This window comes from Eurosta solidaginis, chromosome 2 (genome assembly GCF_040869045.1).
Source record: "Eurosta solidaginis isolate ZX-2024a chromosome 2, ASM4086904v1, whole genome shotgun sequence".
Taxonomy (NCBI): Eukaryota; Metazoa; Arthropoda; class Insecta; order Diptera; family Tephritidae; genus Eurosta; species Eurosta solidaginis.
In genome coordinates, this window is record NC_090320.1 from 143,283,232 (window position 1) to 143,297,223 (window position 13,992).

General features: G+C 40.8%; 2 protein-coding genes across 10 annotated transcripts in view; one reads left to right on the plus strand and one right to left on the minus strand.

The window, feature by feature from the left end:
- Window positions 1–13,992, plus strand: part of LOC137240266 (E3 ubiquitin-protein ligase highwire-like) — a 93,137-nt gene that overhangs the window by 55,823 nt on the left and 23,322 nt on the right. For 3 of the 9 annotated variants that reach the window (XR_010949668.1, XM_067766304.1, XM_067766303.1), the window contains one exon: window positions 13,662–13,946. The exons of 3 other annotated variants lie outside the window; for them this stretch is intronic. Coding sequence is in view for 4 of the 6 variants with exons in the window: in XM_067766304.1 (XP_067622405.1) it covers window positions 13,845–13,946 (102 nt within the window). In the remaining 2 variants the exon portion in view is untranslated. Of the gene's footprint in view, window positions 1–10,037; window positions 13,947–13,992 lie in introns of those variants that run through there. 3 more of the 9 variants (XR_010949667.1, XM_067766297.1, XM_067766302.1) reach the window with 2 other exon arrangements.
- Window positions 3,600–5,456, minus strand: LOC137239862 (integrator complex subunit 8-like). Its single transcript, XM_067765600.1, has one exon. It carries the CDS (start codon window positions 5,379–5,381, stop codon window positions 3,600–3,602), a length of 1,782 nt encoding a protein of 593 aa, XP_067621701.1. The 5' UTR covers window positions 5,382–5,456.

The following is a 13,992-nucleotide window of genomic DNA, read 5'->3' on the forward strand; positions in this document are numbered from 1 at the left end:
TGGCCTTTAGCAAATGGCACGGTTCCCGAAGGGTGTTTGGCTCCGGTACCGATTTTTCGGAAACGGGTTCTTCGGTACCCGTTTGCATCATTTTATGCATCCCTAATATAATAGCCGTGTTTTTTAACACGCGTATATCCGTTTACGCTTAAACTTTATATTGACTGCTAAGAGACAAACTATAAATACACCTCTGAAATTGCTGCGCATAAATTTTGTCCTACTAAATTTCAATACGCATTATACTCAGATGTAACTGAAATATGTGTCTTTGTTTCACACTGTACACTAATTCTATGTATTATATGTGTGTCCACAATTCATCGCAACTGATTCAGCTATATGTTATACCCTATGGCCATCAGAGCGTTGCGTCTCCGCTTTTCGGTACACCCTGTTGCTGTAGCTAGTTGTTTTACCACAGCCGCTAGATGGGTCTCCTAAGCATTATCTAAGCGAAGATAGGCGTTTTTTAACACGCGCAAACGAAACGTATACGCGCGTGTTAAAAAACACGGCTAATGTACATTTAAAACTCGGCATATATATGTACATACGTTGGTATAAGTATATGGGCAGTCAGTGCACGTACTTTACCGCATTGGTAGTTTGACATACCTTTTTGACCCATTTTTCATTTTCTACTACTTCTGCTACCAACACTTAGATTCTACCAATATTTCAGTATTTTCGCACTGAAAACGCATACTGCGATAATTTTAAAGTATTGAATTGCAGAGCCCACCCAACTAACATTAGGAGGCGATACTGACCAAATCAGTAAATTTTGAAAAAAAAGAACTTAAACAGGAAATAAATTTTTGAGTAGAGAAATATATGGACTGAGTACGCGAATATTTTCTGCGCTATTTTTCTCAGTTTTTTTTTTTTCTTTTTTGAATAATTTGAACGACAATAGGAAGTTTTACGTAAACGATAACATGCTGAAATTGGTTATTTTTCGGCAGTAATTTTGGTACCTTGGAAAATTGTTGTTGTGATTAGACGTTTTGGTGCATGTTTGTCAGTATTTCACACTCACGATACAGGAAAAAAGTGAGTATCGTATAGGCATAAGCTATGTACATAGATATATACAAATGTGCATGTAATTTTGTCTTGTTTACGTGTTTTAAAGGTGTCATTTCCTTGAAAATGTGCGATATTTGTTTTACAATACCTTATTAATTGTTTGTACACATCTGAACTGTAGCTGGTGTTTTCTTGGTAAAACCTACCAACTACTACTATTTTCACTTTTCCGTCTACTACCATTCTCCTTTTAGCATTCCGCTCACTGGTACCAGCATACCAACGGCAAAGACAAAAAAAACACACATTCATACATACCCGTGTGTAGAATGTAAAATTCCTATGAATTGAAACAACGGGAAGTGTATCAAGTGATTTTCCGTTCGTTCATTTCATTTTTTACTACGGCGTGCACAAGATGGTCAATGATGGTGAATCAATTTGTAGTGCGTCAACGGTTATTTTAAGCAGAGAAAATAGTATAAATTTAGCTACGAATAGATCCACATTGGCCATATCACAAGATACGAATGAAAAGGGTTCTATCCCCAATGGCTCAGAACAGCAGGACAAGGACTACGAAATTACCTACAATCCAAAAAAAGAAAACCAACCCGATTCGTTGAAGGAATGTATCTCTTGAGATTCAAAGTTTCTTATCATAAGCAATTATTCTCTACATTCGAATAAGCACGTGTTGGGGAAAATTCGTATCATCATCTTCATCTATGTAAGTTCTTTTTATTCAACATCATCGTACAAAAAACAATAATTTAGCATGTAAAAGATTAGTGAAGTAGTTATTCTCCATGTCCAAAAGTGTAGTTTTCACTTCTAATTCCAGCAGCTAGCACACGTTAAAAGTTTGCTGGCGTCTTTTATATTCAAGTTTTTTTTTTTTGTGAGTAGCAACGTTTGATGAAAACCCATTATAAGCAGTTTGCTGGTGATAATTAGGAGCCATATAAGGTATATATAGCGAACGCAAGTTACCAACGGTATGTGGCATACGAGGTTGCATGGGACGCTGTAAATTCATCATATGTGATTGCATCGCTAAATGTGGTTGTTGTTGTAACTGCGGCTGTAACTGATACTGATGTAAACGCGAGGCTACGGAACGACCAACCGACGGATATATACCGCTAGCTGTTGCTAAATTATTGTTATGGTTAATGGCATAGTAATTATTATTGTTAATATTGCCGCTGTTAGCAGCGTACATTTGCATTGTTTGCTTTTGAAGTTGGTGTTGTTGTTGCTGCTGTGACGCTGCTAAATGTTGTGTTTGTTGTGCCTGCCTCAGCGATTGTTGTTTGATAAATTTCGCAAAATTATCACGTAGCAAATCGTTTGCGATAGGGGCACCAATATTCTTTTGATGTATTAAAAACTCAGCAAAATTGAATTCCTTCCATTTCATACTTATAAATTTAAATTGTTTATATTCAAAATCGATGGATATGTCTAGAGTTTGCCGCAGGATAATGCGTGAAATCTCATCCAGCTCAGCGGGTTTGAAGTCCTTGCAAATGCCCAGTAAGATGTACGAGGTGCATATCGTGGCCATAGTCGACAAGGCGTCTTGTTGTTGGAAGAAGAGGAGCTCAAAACTCGCAACTAGTGCTTTTCGGCCGTAATCAACAAACTCTACTTCCACCTTGACGATCGGATTTTGTCCATGCGTCTCATTTTGAGCACTATTAGTTATGACATCCAAAATGAGCACCCGTTTGAATTCAAAGTCAGTAGATGTTGATCCATTCATGCTCTTATAAAGACACATTGCGCCAGGCGTAGCGGTACCAACTGCCGCTGCACCGGCCATGTTGGATCGATGGCGAGGCATGTGGGCAGCATTTGTTGATTTCTATTGCGCACAACTGTCATGGCGTCCAGATTCGCATGGCCGTATATACGCAAATACGAACCAAAAGCGTCGACGTGGGTGATATGAAGTCTTTTGGTGGCATAAGTCGTGGATGATGAAACGGAAGTCATTCTGTCGTTTCAGTGCTCTGTTAAAGCTCTTGTGTTCCAATTAAGTGTGCTGATTTTAAATGTAGTATACGTTTAGGTTTTATTAGTTTCGTTTCGTTATTTCGTCGTTTATTTTATTATAAAATAGTCAGTCATTTCGCATTTTTTTGCAAAACGAAATTATTTTTTTTTTTTTTTTTATTGACTAATGAGAAATAGTTATTTTGTTAAAATGGTTTTCATTTATTAAGCTTTAGCGATATAAGCACCGCAATCCGCATGAATTCATTGCCAAAAATTAAATAAGGTACAATGTATATTGAAGGAGCTCGGCCTAAATCTCCTCGGCGATATATTGCGCTTGATTATTATGCTATGGGTGTAGTTGTAAGACGTCGCGGTTGTATAGTGATTATTGACAGAAGTTATTTAAACCAATTCACTCTTAATAATGTGAATTACGAATCGTTTTAGATTGATAAATTGCGCCAATGTATTTGTTCTTCGCTGTCATTTCACGCGCTTTGCCTAATAAGACGTGGGCAAAATCTTGTAGGACACCTCGCTGCATGGACATAAGCAGTGATTTAATGGGTGTGGCAATTTCCCAACTGGGATTTACTGTCCATAGCGGTTTTGTGGGATTTGTAGCAGCAAGTTTTACTAACAGCTTTCGTACCGTATTCGCATTGGTACATGCGATTAATTGGCGTTCTGGGATTTGTAGCAGCAAGTTTTACTAACAGCTTTCGTACCGTATTCGCATTGGTACATGCGATTAGTTGGCGTTCTAAGGATCCCACTTCAATACGCATTATCTTGGAACTGAATTTCCATTCATTGAGCGTTGCAAGCGGTGGTACAATCATTTCCTCTTCTGCACTTTGTTGCTCCAAATCACGCAGCTCAATTGGTGTAAACAATTGCAGATGTTGTATGTGTAGCAAAAATTGTTTGCCATTATTTTGCTTTAAAATACAATCAATAACGAAATTTTTTACAATATACCGTTCGCTCAGATTACAATGTGGAATAACATTAGCAATAGCATCCACGATTGCAATAAAACTGTTCAAATGTTTATATTTTTCGAAATAATCAACACTTGCAAAAATATTGCCCTCTTCAAAAATGCTGCGCACCACATTTAGTGCGGCAACTTGCATTTCAAATGTACGTGTCTCTTTCAATGTACCCTGTGAAATGAGGCCTTCAATGTCAAGCTCGAGGATTCGACGATTTATCAATGGTATTTCACGTATATAATTATCTTCGCGTAAGGTTTCAATAATGTCCTTATATTGTTTCCACGATGCCGCATTGAAGCGTTCCGTCAAAGTTGTTCTCTGTTCACTGCATCCACAAGCCAATAGGTAACCTTCTAGCTCATCGTCATTTACATGACAAAAAAGATAATCATCTGCCGTGTACTTAGCCGATTCAGCTTTATAATCAGTTTTCATTTCCTTGAAATTACGTCGACATTCATTTACAGCTTCGCGTGCTTGCCTATATTGTTTGGTATACAAATAGAAATTCACCAAATCATAATAGATTTGTGCTCGTAATTCAGCTAAAGAGATTTGTTGCATATGTTCGAAGTTTTGTCGCATTGTTTCGGTATCTGCATGGAGCGTTACGAATGTATCATAGGTGAACACATAAAAGGGCTCTGTCGATTTGCATAGATCCTGTAAATATTCAACACTATTTTGTGGTGGTATTTCGGGTGCGAAAAATTGATGCATTGGCTCTATGGGTACAAACATATTAGCCATTGAGGGGCGGGCAGCTTTCATCGCAATGTCCTTCAATATTTGTAAGCGTAACACCCAACGATGATAGAAAGTTAAAGCAAAACGCGCTGCATGCTCATGACCATCAGAAGTTATCTTTGGTTGAAAGTCCTGCGGCAAGGGTATACTTATTAATTTGCCAAAGCACACCGTACATAAATCGCGCAGCAAGAAGAGCTGTTTTGGTATCGGTAGACTTGTCTCCAAAACATCTAAATTCCATTTCAACCACGTTGCTACTTTAAGCGCCAAAATTTTCAACGCCATTTGTTTGCGTGGTATCCTCAATCCATCCACGTTACTCATATCGGCTGCAGTAGTCACACTAGCGCCTGGTGTTACAGGTATACCACCTGGTACGCTTTCCGCTTCAGGAGATGTTAGATCAAATTGTGGTGGCATTACAACATCCGGTGTGACCGATATAAATTGTGACATTAACTCCAATGGACTAGGATCCGGATTGGGTTTCTTTAAATGTTTTGTTATCAATTGTGGATCGAGTAGAAATTCAAACCACAGCACAGTTTCCGCCGCAAGCGGCACTGCCTTCTGTCGCAGGGGATCTTCCATTTTTTTATTCCCCAAATTCGTTGTACTCTTCTCTATACTTATTTGTTATAAAAAGAAAATAATTTAGTAGCTGTAAATTGAGAAAACACATTTTGCATAAGTTGAACAGCTGTTCAATATAAGGGAACGTTCAGTTATAGCACCGGTGTTGTACTTTCATTTTCTTCAGATGGCAGGAAATTTTCAAGAATTTCTATCGGAATTTATTTTGTTGCAGCCTTTTATGGTAGTAATTTCATAAAAGTTTAAAGAAAAGAAACTCATATCATTGTTAACGTATTTATTTCAGCTCGGTTTAAATAGATCATGAAATACGTGAACCCTTACCAGCGAAACTAGCGAATTATGACAATTATTTACAAAGGTATGAATATGTGAAATGTTTAGATGCTGTGATGATGCCAGCCATTGCACGTTTCCATCCCGAAGTAACAATTAGTGTCATGCAAGAACTGTTTTCATCGTGCATTCAAACAATCTCCTCAAGCTAAAGAGTCTTCCATTTTGACGGTATAGCATATTAAGGCAATGAATAAATAAGACTCTTGTATGCTAATGTAATTTAGAAAAAAAAGTTCGTCTGGTTTGGAGAAGCTTTGGAAACAATTTCTGCCAGGAATTTGTATACAACGAAAATTTCCGGAATAATAGAGACGACCTTTTTTAATTTTTAAGAAAAATTTATATGAATAGATAGTATGTATTTTATAAAAAAAACTTTCGAAACAGGGGGTTTTTGAACTGGCATCAGAAATCAAATGGTACTTCACAATGGGGTGGTTATATTCTTATCCCGAAGTCTTCGAGTGCTGTCATAGTGTCATTAAGTTAAATGTATATGCATCCCTTTAAAGAATGACAACTTTATCGGTACGGGTAAAAAAAAATCCGTTAACCCGTTGGTGCCAGTGTATCATTTTGAACACGTTCTCAACATCTTGCATGTGTTTTCGAAAAGAGGCACGTATTTGGTTAGGTGCAACCTCTATGGGTAGTTGAGCATGGATTTTGATTTGATTGTATTTATAGTTAAGAAGGAAACGGTTGGTTTCCATTTTAACTATTTTTTAATAGCTATTTCAATACATACATTTTGTTGGTCTCGCGCCTTTGGCCGTGTGTGTAGGTGTTCTGTCATCCTCGCTCGGGGTGAGCGGGTGAAGTTGGGTTGATTTGCTGTCCTCGCTCTGGGAGAGCGGGTGAATTGTGAGTTTGATTTTGAAAATGAAAAATAATTGTTTTGTGGCAGATGGGGATCTGCATTAGGGTGGTTGATTGGCCTCGGTGGGCGAGCGCTGGGTTTTGAAATTTTGAAAATTTAAAAAAAGATTATGGGCCGAGTGCCTTTGTTTTCTGTGGCAGACCGAGGGTCTGCGTAAAGGCTTTTCTGGTATACTCGTTATGGAACAACGAGTGAGTGGGATGGTTTTTTTTGAAAATGAAAAAATAGAATTTTGTGGCAGATGGGGGATCTGCGTGAGGGCTTTTCGGGTATCCTCGTTATGGGAGAACGAGTGAGTGGGATATTTTTTTTTTTTTTTTTGAACGGAGGGATGTGGAGGAACGGGGGGGATTGTTAAGCGAAACTTTTGGTCCTCGCACAATCTATCTCCGTGGGAAGAAGGATCAGTTTGACCAAAGGTCGTCTGACTTGACCCTTCTCGGTTATGAGGTCGACTACACGTACTCGGTTATCTTCTCCGGGGTGTACGTCGACGACTCTACCTAGCCTCCACTCGTTGGGAGATAAGTTGTCCTCTTTGAGGACAGCGAGATCTCCCACTTTTATATTTTCTTTGGGATGCTTCCACTTCACTCGTTTTTGAAGTTCGGATAGATATTCGACCTTCCATCGTTTGCAGAAAGTGTGATGGAGGGCTTTGAGCTTCTGCCATCTGTTTATTATGGAGGCCGTGCTTTCGTTCACATGCGGTTCTAGCGGCGCCAGAAGATGGCTGCCTGTTAGGAAATGTCCTGGAGTTAGGGGTTCCAGGTCCGTTGGGTCATTCGACCCCGGACTGAGAGGGCGCGAGTTGAGGCACGCCTCAATCCGGCACAAAAGTGTTTGGAACTCCTCCATAGTATATTTGTGGGGAGAAGCGATCTTTTTGAAGTGGCTTTTGAAGCTCTTCACTCCCGCTTCCCACAAGCCGCCCATATGTGGAGCGCCAGCGGGAATAAAATGCCAAGTTAATGCTTGATGGCTATACTTGGAGACTGTTTTGTCTCGGCTTTCTGCCAGGAAGGCTTTGAATTCCGATCGTAGAGATCTGGAAGCTCCGACAAAGTTCGTACCATTGTCGGAGTAGATGTTCTTCGGACATCCTCTTCTCGCGATAAAACGCGAAAAGGCCGCGAGGAAGCCTGGGGTACTAAGGTCACTAGTGGCTTCTAAATGGATGGCCTTAGTGGAAAAACAGACGAAAAGGCATACGTAGCCTTTTGACAGTCGACATCCCCTACCGCGGTAGCTTTTGATGTCGAAAGGCCCTGCAAAGTCTACCCCGGTATTGGTGAACGCGCGGGTAAAAGTAGTCCGCTCGCAGGGAAGGGTCCCCATAAGTTGGGACTTTGCCTGCTTTCGGTGAATAATGCAGGTTTTGCAATTGTGGATGATGGCTCTGATCATGGTCTTGACATTCGGTATCCAGTATTGGGTTCGGATGAGACGGAGCATGAGCTGGTTCTCGCCATGAAGGGAGTCATGATGAGCCATCATAACTGTAAGGCGAGACAGCCTGCAATTGTAAGGCAAGATGATCGGATGACGCTCGTTGTATGACATGTCTTTTGACGCCCCTAGACGCCCCCCTGTTCTAATAATATCATCTTTGTCGATATATGGATTTAGGGACAGTATTTCACTCTTGCGATCGATAGGTTCCCTATTTTTTAATTTTAAATATTCTGTCCCGTAAAATTGTTTCTGGCAGACTCGTATTAATGCTTGAGTCGTTGCCTTAATCTCATCGGCTGAGATTATGCACGACCTTTCGTGGAACATTGCTTTAGTTTTTGGGTGAGTTCGTTTATAAAATCTCCTAACATAGGATAGAACCTTCAAAGCCCTGGGTAAATTTGAAAAACGATCGAGAATATCTACATGATCTACCCTTGTCGTGGCATATGTTTGTGCCCTCTTTTCCTCAACGGACGTTTTGTATTCGGTCTCTTGTGCTGGCCAGTGGGAATTGTCTTCATGCAGCCAAGAAGGTCCCTGCCACCACAACGAATTGTTGGTCAACTCTGATGCAAGTAGTCCTCTGCTTCCTAGACCCGCTGGATTAGATTCCGAGTCCACGTGAAGCCAGTCCTTGCTACCGACCATATCGATGATCTTAGTGATTCGGTGTGCGACGAAGGTTGACCAGGAACAGGGCGAGTACGATGGTTGAATCCGTCCAGAGGTGAACTTTTACGGGTCCCAAATGAATATTTCGGAATATTGATTCCATCATTTCTGAGAGAAGCACGGCGCCGCAGAGTTCTAAACGTGGTAGCGAGATGGTTTTCACTGGAGCTACTCTGGTTTTTGCTAAGAGTAAGTGAATGAAAACCTGATCGTCTCTTTTTACGCGCATATATATCGCTGCAGCATATGCTTTCTCGGAAGCGTCACAGAAGCCGTGGATTTCTATTTCGCCTTCCGGGGAAAAATTTACCCACCGCGGTATCCGTATGTTATCTATTTCGCCATAGTGTTGGGTGAAGGTTTTCCACCGTTCTAATGTATTTGGTGAGACAGGCTCATCCCATCCGGTGCCTTCTAACCAAATATTCTGCATTAATATTTTTGCTACTATGACCATTGGTGCAAGCCAGCCTAAAGGGTCGAAAAGTTTGGCTATAGCGGATAGGATTGCGCGTTTGGTGATGTTCTCGCCCTTCTCTAAAACTCCTGCGGTGAAGTAAAACATGTCTGAATGCGCGTTCCATCGTATTCCGAGTGCCTTCACAGAGCTAGCATCTTCAAACGCTAGGAAGTCCTCGCTGAGCAAATCCGTTTTGGGGATGTCCTGAAGGACTTCCTCACAATTGGATGTCCACTTGCGCAATGGAAAGCCAGCTGAGTGTAATGCTTCGCGAATCTCGTTCCTTGCTTTGATAGTTGACGCTATTGTATGCCCTCCAGATAAAACGTCGTCGACATACATACTTTCGCGTAATATACCCGATGCTATTGGGTGGGTATTTTCTACATCATTAGCTAATTGTAGAAGTGACCGTATCGCGAGGTAGGGGGCGCAGTTTACACCAAATGTGACAGTCTTTAGTTCGTAATTATCGGTCACCCAAATTTGCCTATACATCTTTTCTATGTCACTATTAAAGACAAAGCGATACAGTCGCCAACGTAAAATTAAAATAGGCAAGTCTGCTTGGAGTACTGGACCTGGGTGGAGTATGTCGTTTAGACTAATGCCATTTGCTGTCGGACTTGACGCGTTGAAGATGACGCGCACCTTGGTAGTGGTACTTTCCGCCTTTACAACGGCGTGGTGGGGCAGGAAATAATTATCCGAATCGTCGGATGGTACATTATTTTTAATTTGTCTCATATGTCCAAGCGTTTCGTATTCGGATAACACCCGAACATACTCTTTCCCTAACTCTTGGAGTTTCGCCCCTCATTTCTGAAGAATTGTGAACATGCGCGCTTTAGAGACGGTCCTAATGCAATCTTCTCAGGGTAATCCTGCCTGAATGGTAGCGAGACTGTATATCTTCCACTTTCATCACGTTTTGTTGTGTCCTTAAATAATTGTTCACAATACCTTTCTTCTTCATTAAGCATTTTGTTTTTGGGAACATTTTCTACCTCCCAGAAAGCTTTTAATTGGTTGTCCAACGCAACCTCGTTGTAGAATGACATGATGCTCTTCGTTGGACTCGGTGCTTCGATGCGACCGGTTAGTATCCAACCGAAAACTGTCTCTTGGGCCAAAAGTGTATTTAGTACATTCTTTTTCAGACCACTCAGTATAATGTGGGGATATATGTCTCCTCCAAGTATGAGGTCTACATCTTCGTTGATGTAGAACCTCTTGTCTGCCAAAACCAAGTCTGGGAATGCCTGCATAGTCATGACGTTGATATGGCAGGATGGAAGATTTCCAGTGAGTTTGGCTAGGACTAGAACGGGTGTAGTCAGGCTGAAGCAGGCATCCACGGGTGAACGTAATTCAATTTTGGATGCTTCTTTCACCTGAGCTGACACCGAATTTGTGATGCCTGAAACTTGGGCATGCATTTTTCTCGCTGGCAAATTGATTCTGCGTTTCAGTCTTTCAGTTATAAAGGAACATTCAGACCCTGAATCAATTAATGCCCGTGCGGAGAAGTCGGTACCATTATGGCGAATGTGTACGCGAGCAGTTCCTAATAGCACGCCTGTGCTGGAATTGGCATGACAGGATTTTACATTCTGGTTCGCAGATTGTCGCGCCTGTGCCGAAGTTGTTGGGATATTATCCGCATCTTTGAAAGGATTGCGTACAGCCGTGTGCTGAGATGTATCCGCATGCAGGAGCGTGTGGTGACGAGAATGGCACTTGGAACAGTTGTAGGAACTGGTGCACTTCGTCACGGTGTGTCCTGGGGATAAGCAATTCAGGCAGCCACTTGTGGATTTTATAAATTTAATCCTTTCTACTGGGGTTAACTCGCAGAAGCGTGAACAGTTGCGTAATCTGTGTTCAGGGGATTTACACATTTTACAAATTGATTTTATTGTTTGCTTGGATACTTTCGTTTGAAAAGCACCAAGTCTTTTCGTAGGGGGTTCCGTTGATTGTCGCGACGCGTTTGGTTTTTGCACTTTCGAAGTGGCATGCCCTGTAAAACCAGACACTGTTTCAAGTGTCTGAAACCGATTAGACAGGAATTTATCCATATCCTCCCACTTGAATATGTCCATTTTATGGTCTATACTTTGCTCCCAAAGAGCCAGCGTGCTCTCTGGTAACTTGGTTGAGCATAGATAGGTCGGGATTGCATCCCAATTGGAAGTGTCAATTTTGTGGCATTTGAGGGACGAAATACAATTATTTATATCATTTTGCAGCTTTTTTATTGAACTGCCACACTCACTTTCTACCTTTTTTAAGTTAAATAAAATTTGTAGTTGTGTATTAACTAAGATACGTTTGTTTTCGTATCTTTCACAAAAGTTTTTCCAGGCCATCTCGAAACCTTCATTTGTGAGAGGGCATTTTTTTACGATATCTTTTGCTTCGCCCTGCGTTTTGTTGTTGAGATGGAATAACTTTTCCACCCCTTTCAAGCTGGAATTGTTTATATAAATTGCCGTGAAAAGGTCGCGGAAAGTTGGCCAAGACAGATAATCCCCTTTAAAAACTTCCGTGTCGCAAGCAGGGAGGCGAATTTTATGCGCATGAGGTTCTTGCTCAGGGTTGACGTTCTTGTCCGCTTTCTTGTATTTTTCTGCCTCCGCAGATATAGACGCTGAACATCGCACGTAGATTGCGTATGCTGCCTTTTGCTTCTTTCTGATCGCCATAACGTCATCCGCTGACACCTCATCAGATCCCAATAGCGAATCAAACGCAGACTTTACCTTCTTCCACAAGAGCCGCAACTCTTCCTGCTGTATTGCAAGGGTGTGTTTGCTATGGTCGCTCTCCGGAATAAGGCTGTAATCTTTATCAAACTCTGCGATTGATTCTGCTAATCGGATGTAGGTTTCCATTGTTTTATTTACGTTTATTAACGAGAAAATTGCCGATTATAGAAATGGAACTCTTCAGAGTTAAAATGCCTGCCCAGCCCTAAATAAAAACTATTGAACTTCAAGTTTATTATTTATTTTGTTTATTGCAGACTTTTTGTCTTGGTAGCGACAACGAAAAGGGGTTTATTTTATGGACTTTTTGTCACAGCAGCGAAAACAGCAAAAGATTTAATGTACAAATTTTTGTCTCAGCGGCAACAACAATAATGGGTGTATTTTTGAAGAAGTGAAAAAATGCGTGCGATATTGTAAAAAAAGCGCCAAAAAAAAGTGTAAAAAGTGTTTAAAAAGTGAAGTGAGCACCGGATTAATTAATTAAATTGAACTTAATTTCGTTTTTGTGAAGTACAAAAGAAACAACAACAAAACCTATTTAGTATGGTGCGGAAAGTGAGGTTAGGTTACCCTCTTCCTTGTGTTGTGTCTGGAAAACCTTACCACTGGTGGGGGGATGGGCAAGATAATCACAAGGACTGAAAATAAAGGCTAACAACCCGAGTGATTTAACCTTTGAAATTAGAAAAATAAATTGGTGCTCACTAAATCACTTCACTGTTTTCACCTTTATTTTTAATTTTTCGCGCACTACACGGGGTTTTTTTCTTTACTTTGCAAAAAACAACACTCAAAAAAAAGTGGCAAGAAATATGAACTTACTTTGTTTTTGTGGAAAAATTGATGTGATGGCTGTGGCTCCGGCGGCTGATAATGTCGTGTATAGTATCAAAATTCCAACTTTTTGGTGGTTCTGCTGGACTATGCTGTGACAAATAAAACTTTTGATGATTTTTTGTGGCAATTCGTGCAAATTTAGTAGTAGGCAAATGTGCTGTGTTGTGGACTGTATATATAAAGAGGCGCTTTTAGTTCCTGGTGAGGAGGACCAATGTTCGGCCTGAGTGCGTCTGGAACCGGCAGTGGGTAGGCGCACACGGGTCGATCTCGGGTTGATAGTGCTCTCGAAAGAAAGTAAAAGAACAAAACGCAAAGAGGATTTCCTCGTTATAATAGTGTTTTAATTAGAGTGTAGGGAAATATTACCTTTGAGTGTAAAAATGATGACGGTGATACTCGGCGATGTGTGCTGGTTGGCGGTCGATCGAAAAAGAGGCCGGTTGTGCCGTTGATGACAACCGCTAAGCCGCGAAAAGGTCCTCTGGTATTAAGGAGGGGAAAAACCACACAAACAACCACCCTTACGTATACGTGCATGGGTGCTGACAACCTGCACACACACATGCATGTGTACACAACGCATACATGTGCATGCATGCACACAAATGCGGCGTGAGTGTGGGTGGCTGGAAATATTATTAAAACATTAGGGAGGGGCGCCGTCAATCAAGTGAAAGTTAGGCATCGGGCCTAAACAATATTAATTTCTTTCACACTCCTTCAAATAGTACTCATTCCCACAATACCACTAACATTTCACACACTTTAAATTAATCATCTTAATGGAAGGTGCACTGCTCATTATCGTAATCAAATAAATTTTGTACAAATTATTAAAAATAGTAATTCGAAAGTAATTCCAGAACTACATAAATCAAAATATTGCTGTTAGCAATTGTCCTTCGGTGGTTACACAAGTTTTCGATATGAATGAACATGAATTTGGCCATCAATAACACCAACAGCAATGTGGACGTGAACAGGCAAGAAGTCCAGGCGGAACTGGAAATGGTAGTGGTAGCGCTGGAAATGAGGTTATGGATCCTCACTATAATGTATTGTGGGTGCATGATGGTGGCGTTGGAAAATTGCAATGTTGCAATGTATTAGCTAGTGCTTGCCACATGTGGTTGGAGTCGGTAATTCATTAAATCTATTTATTTTTATATCTTAAGCTGTGTGTTT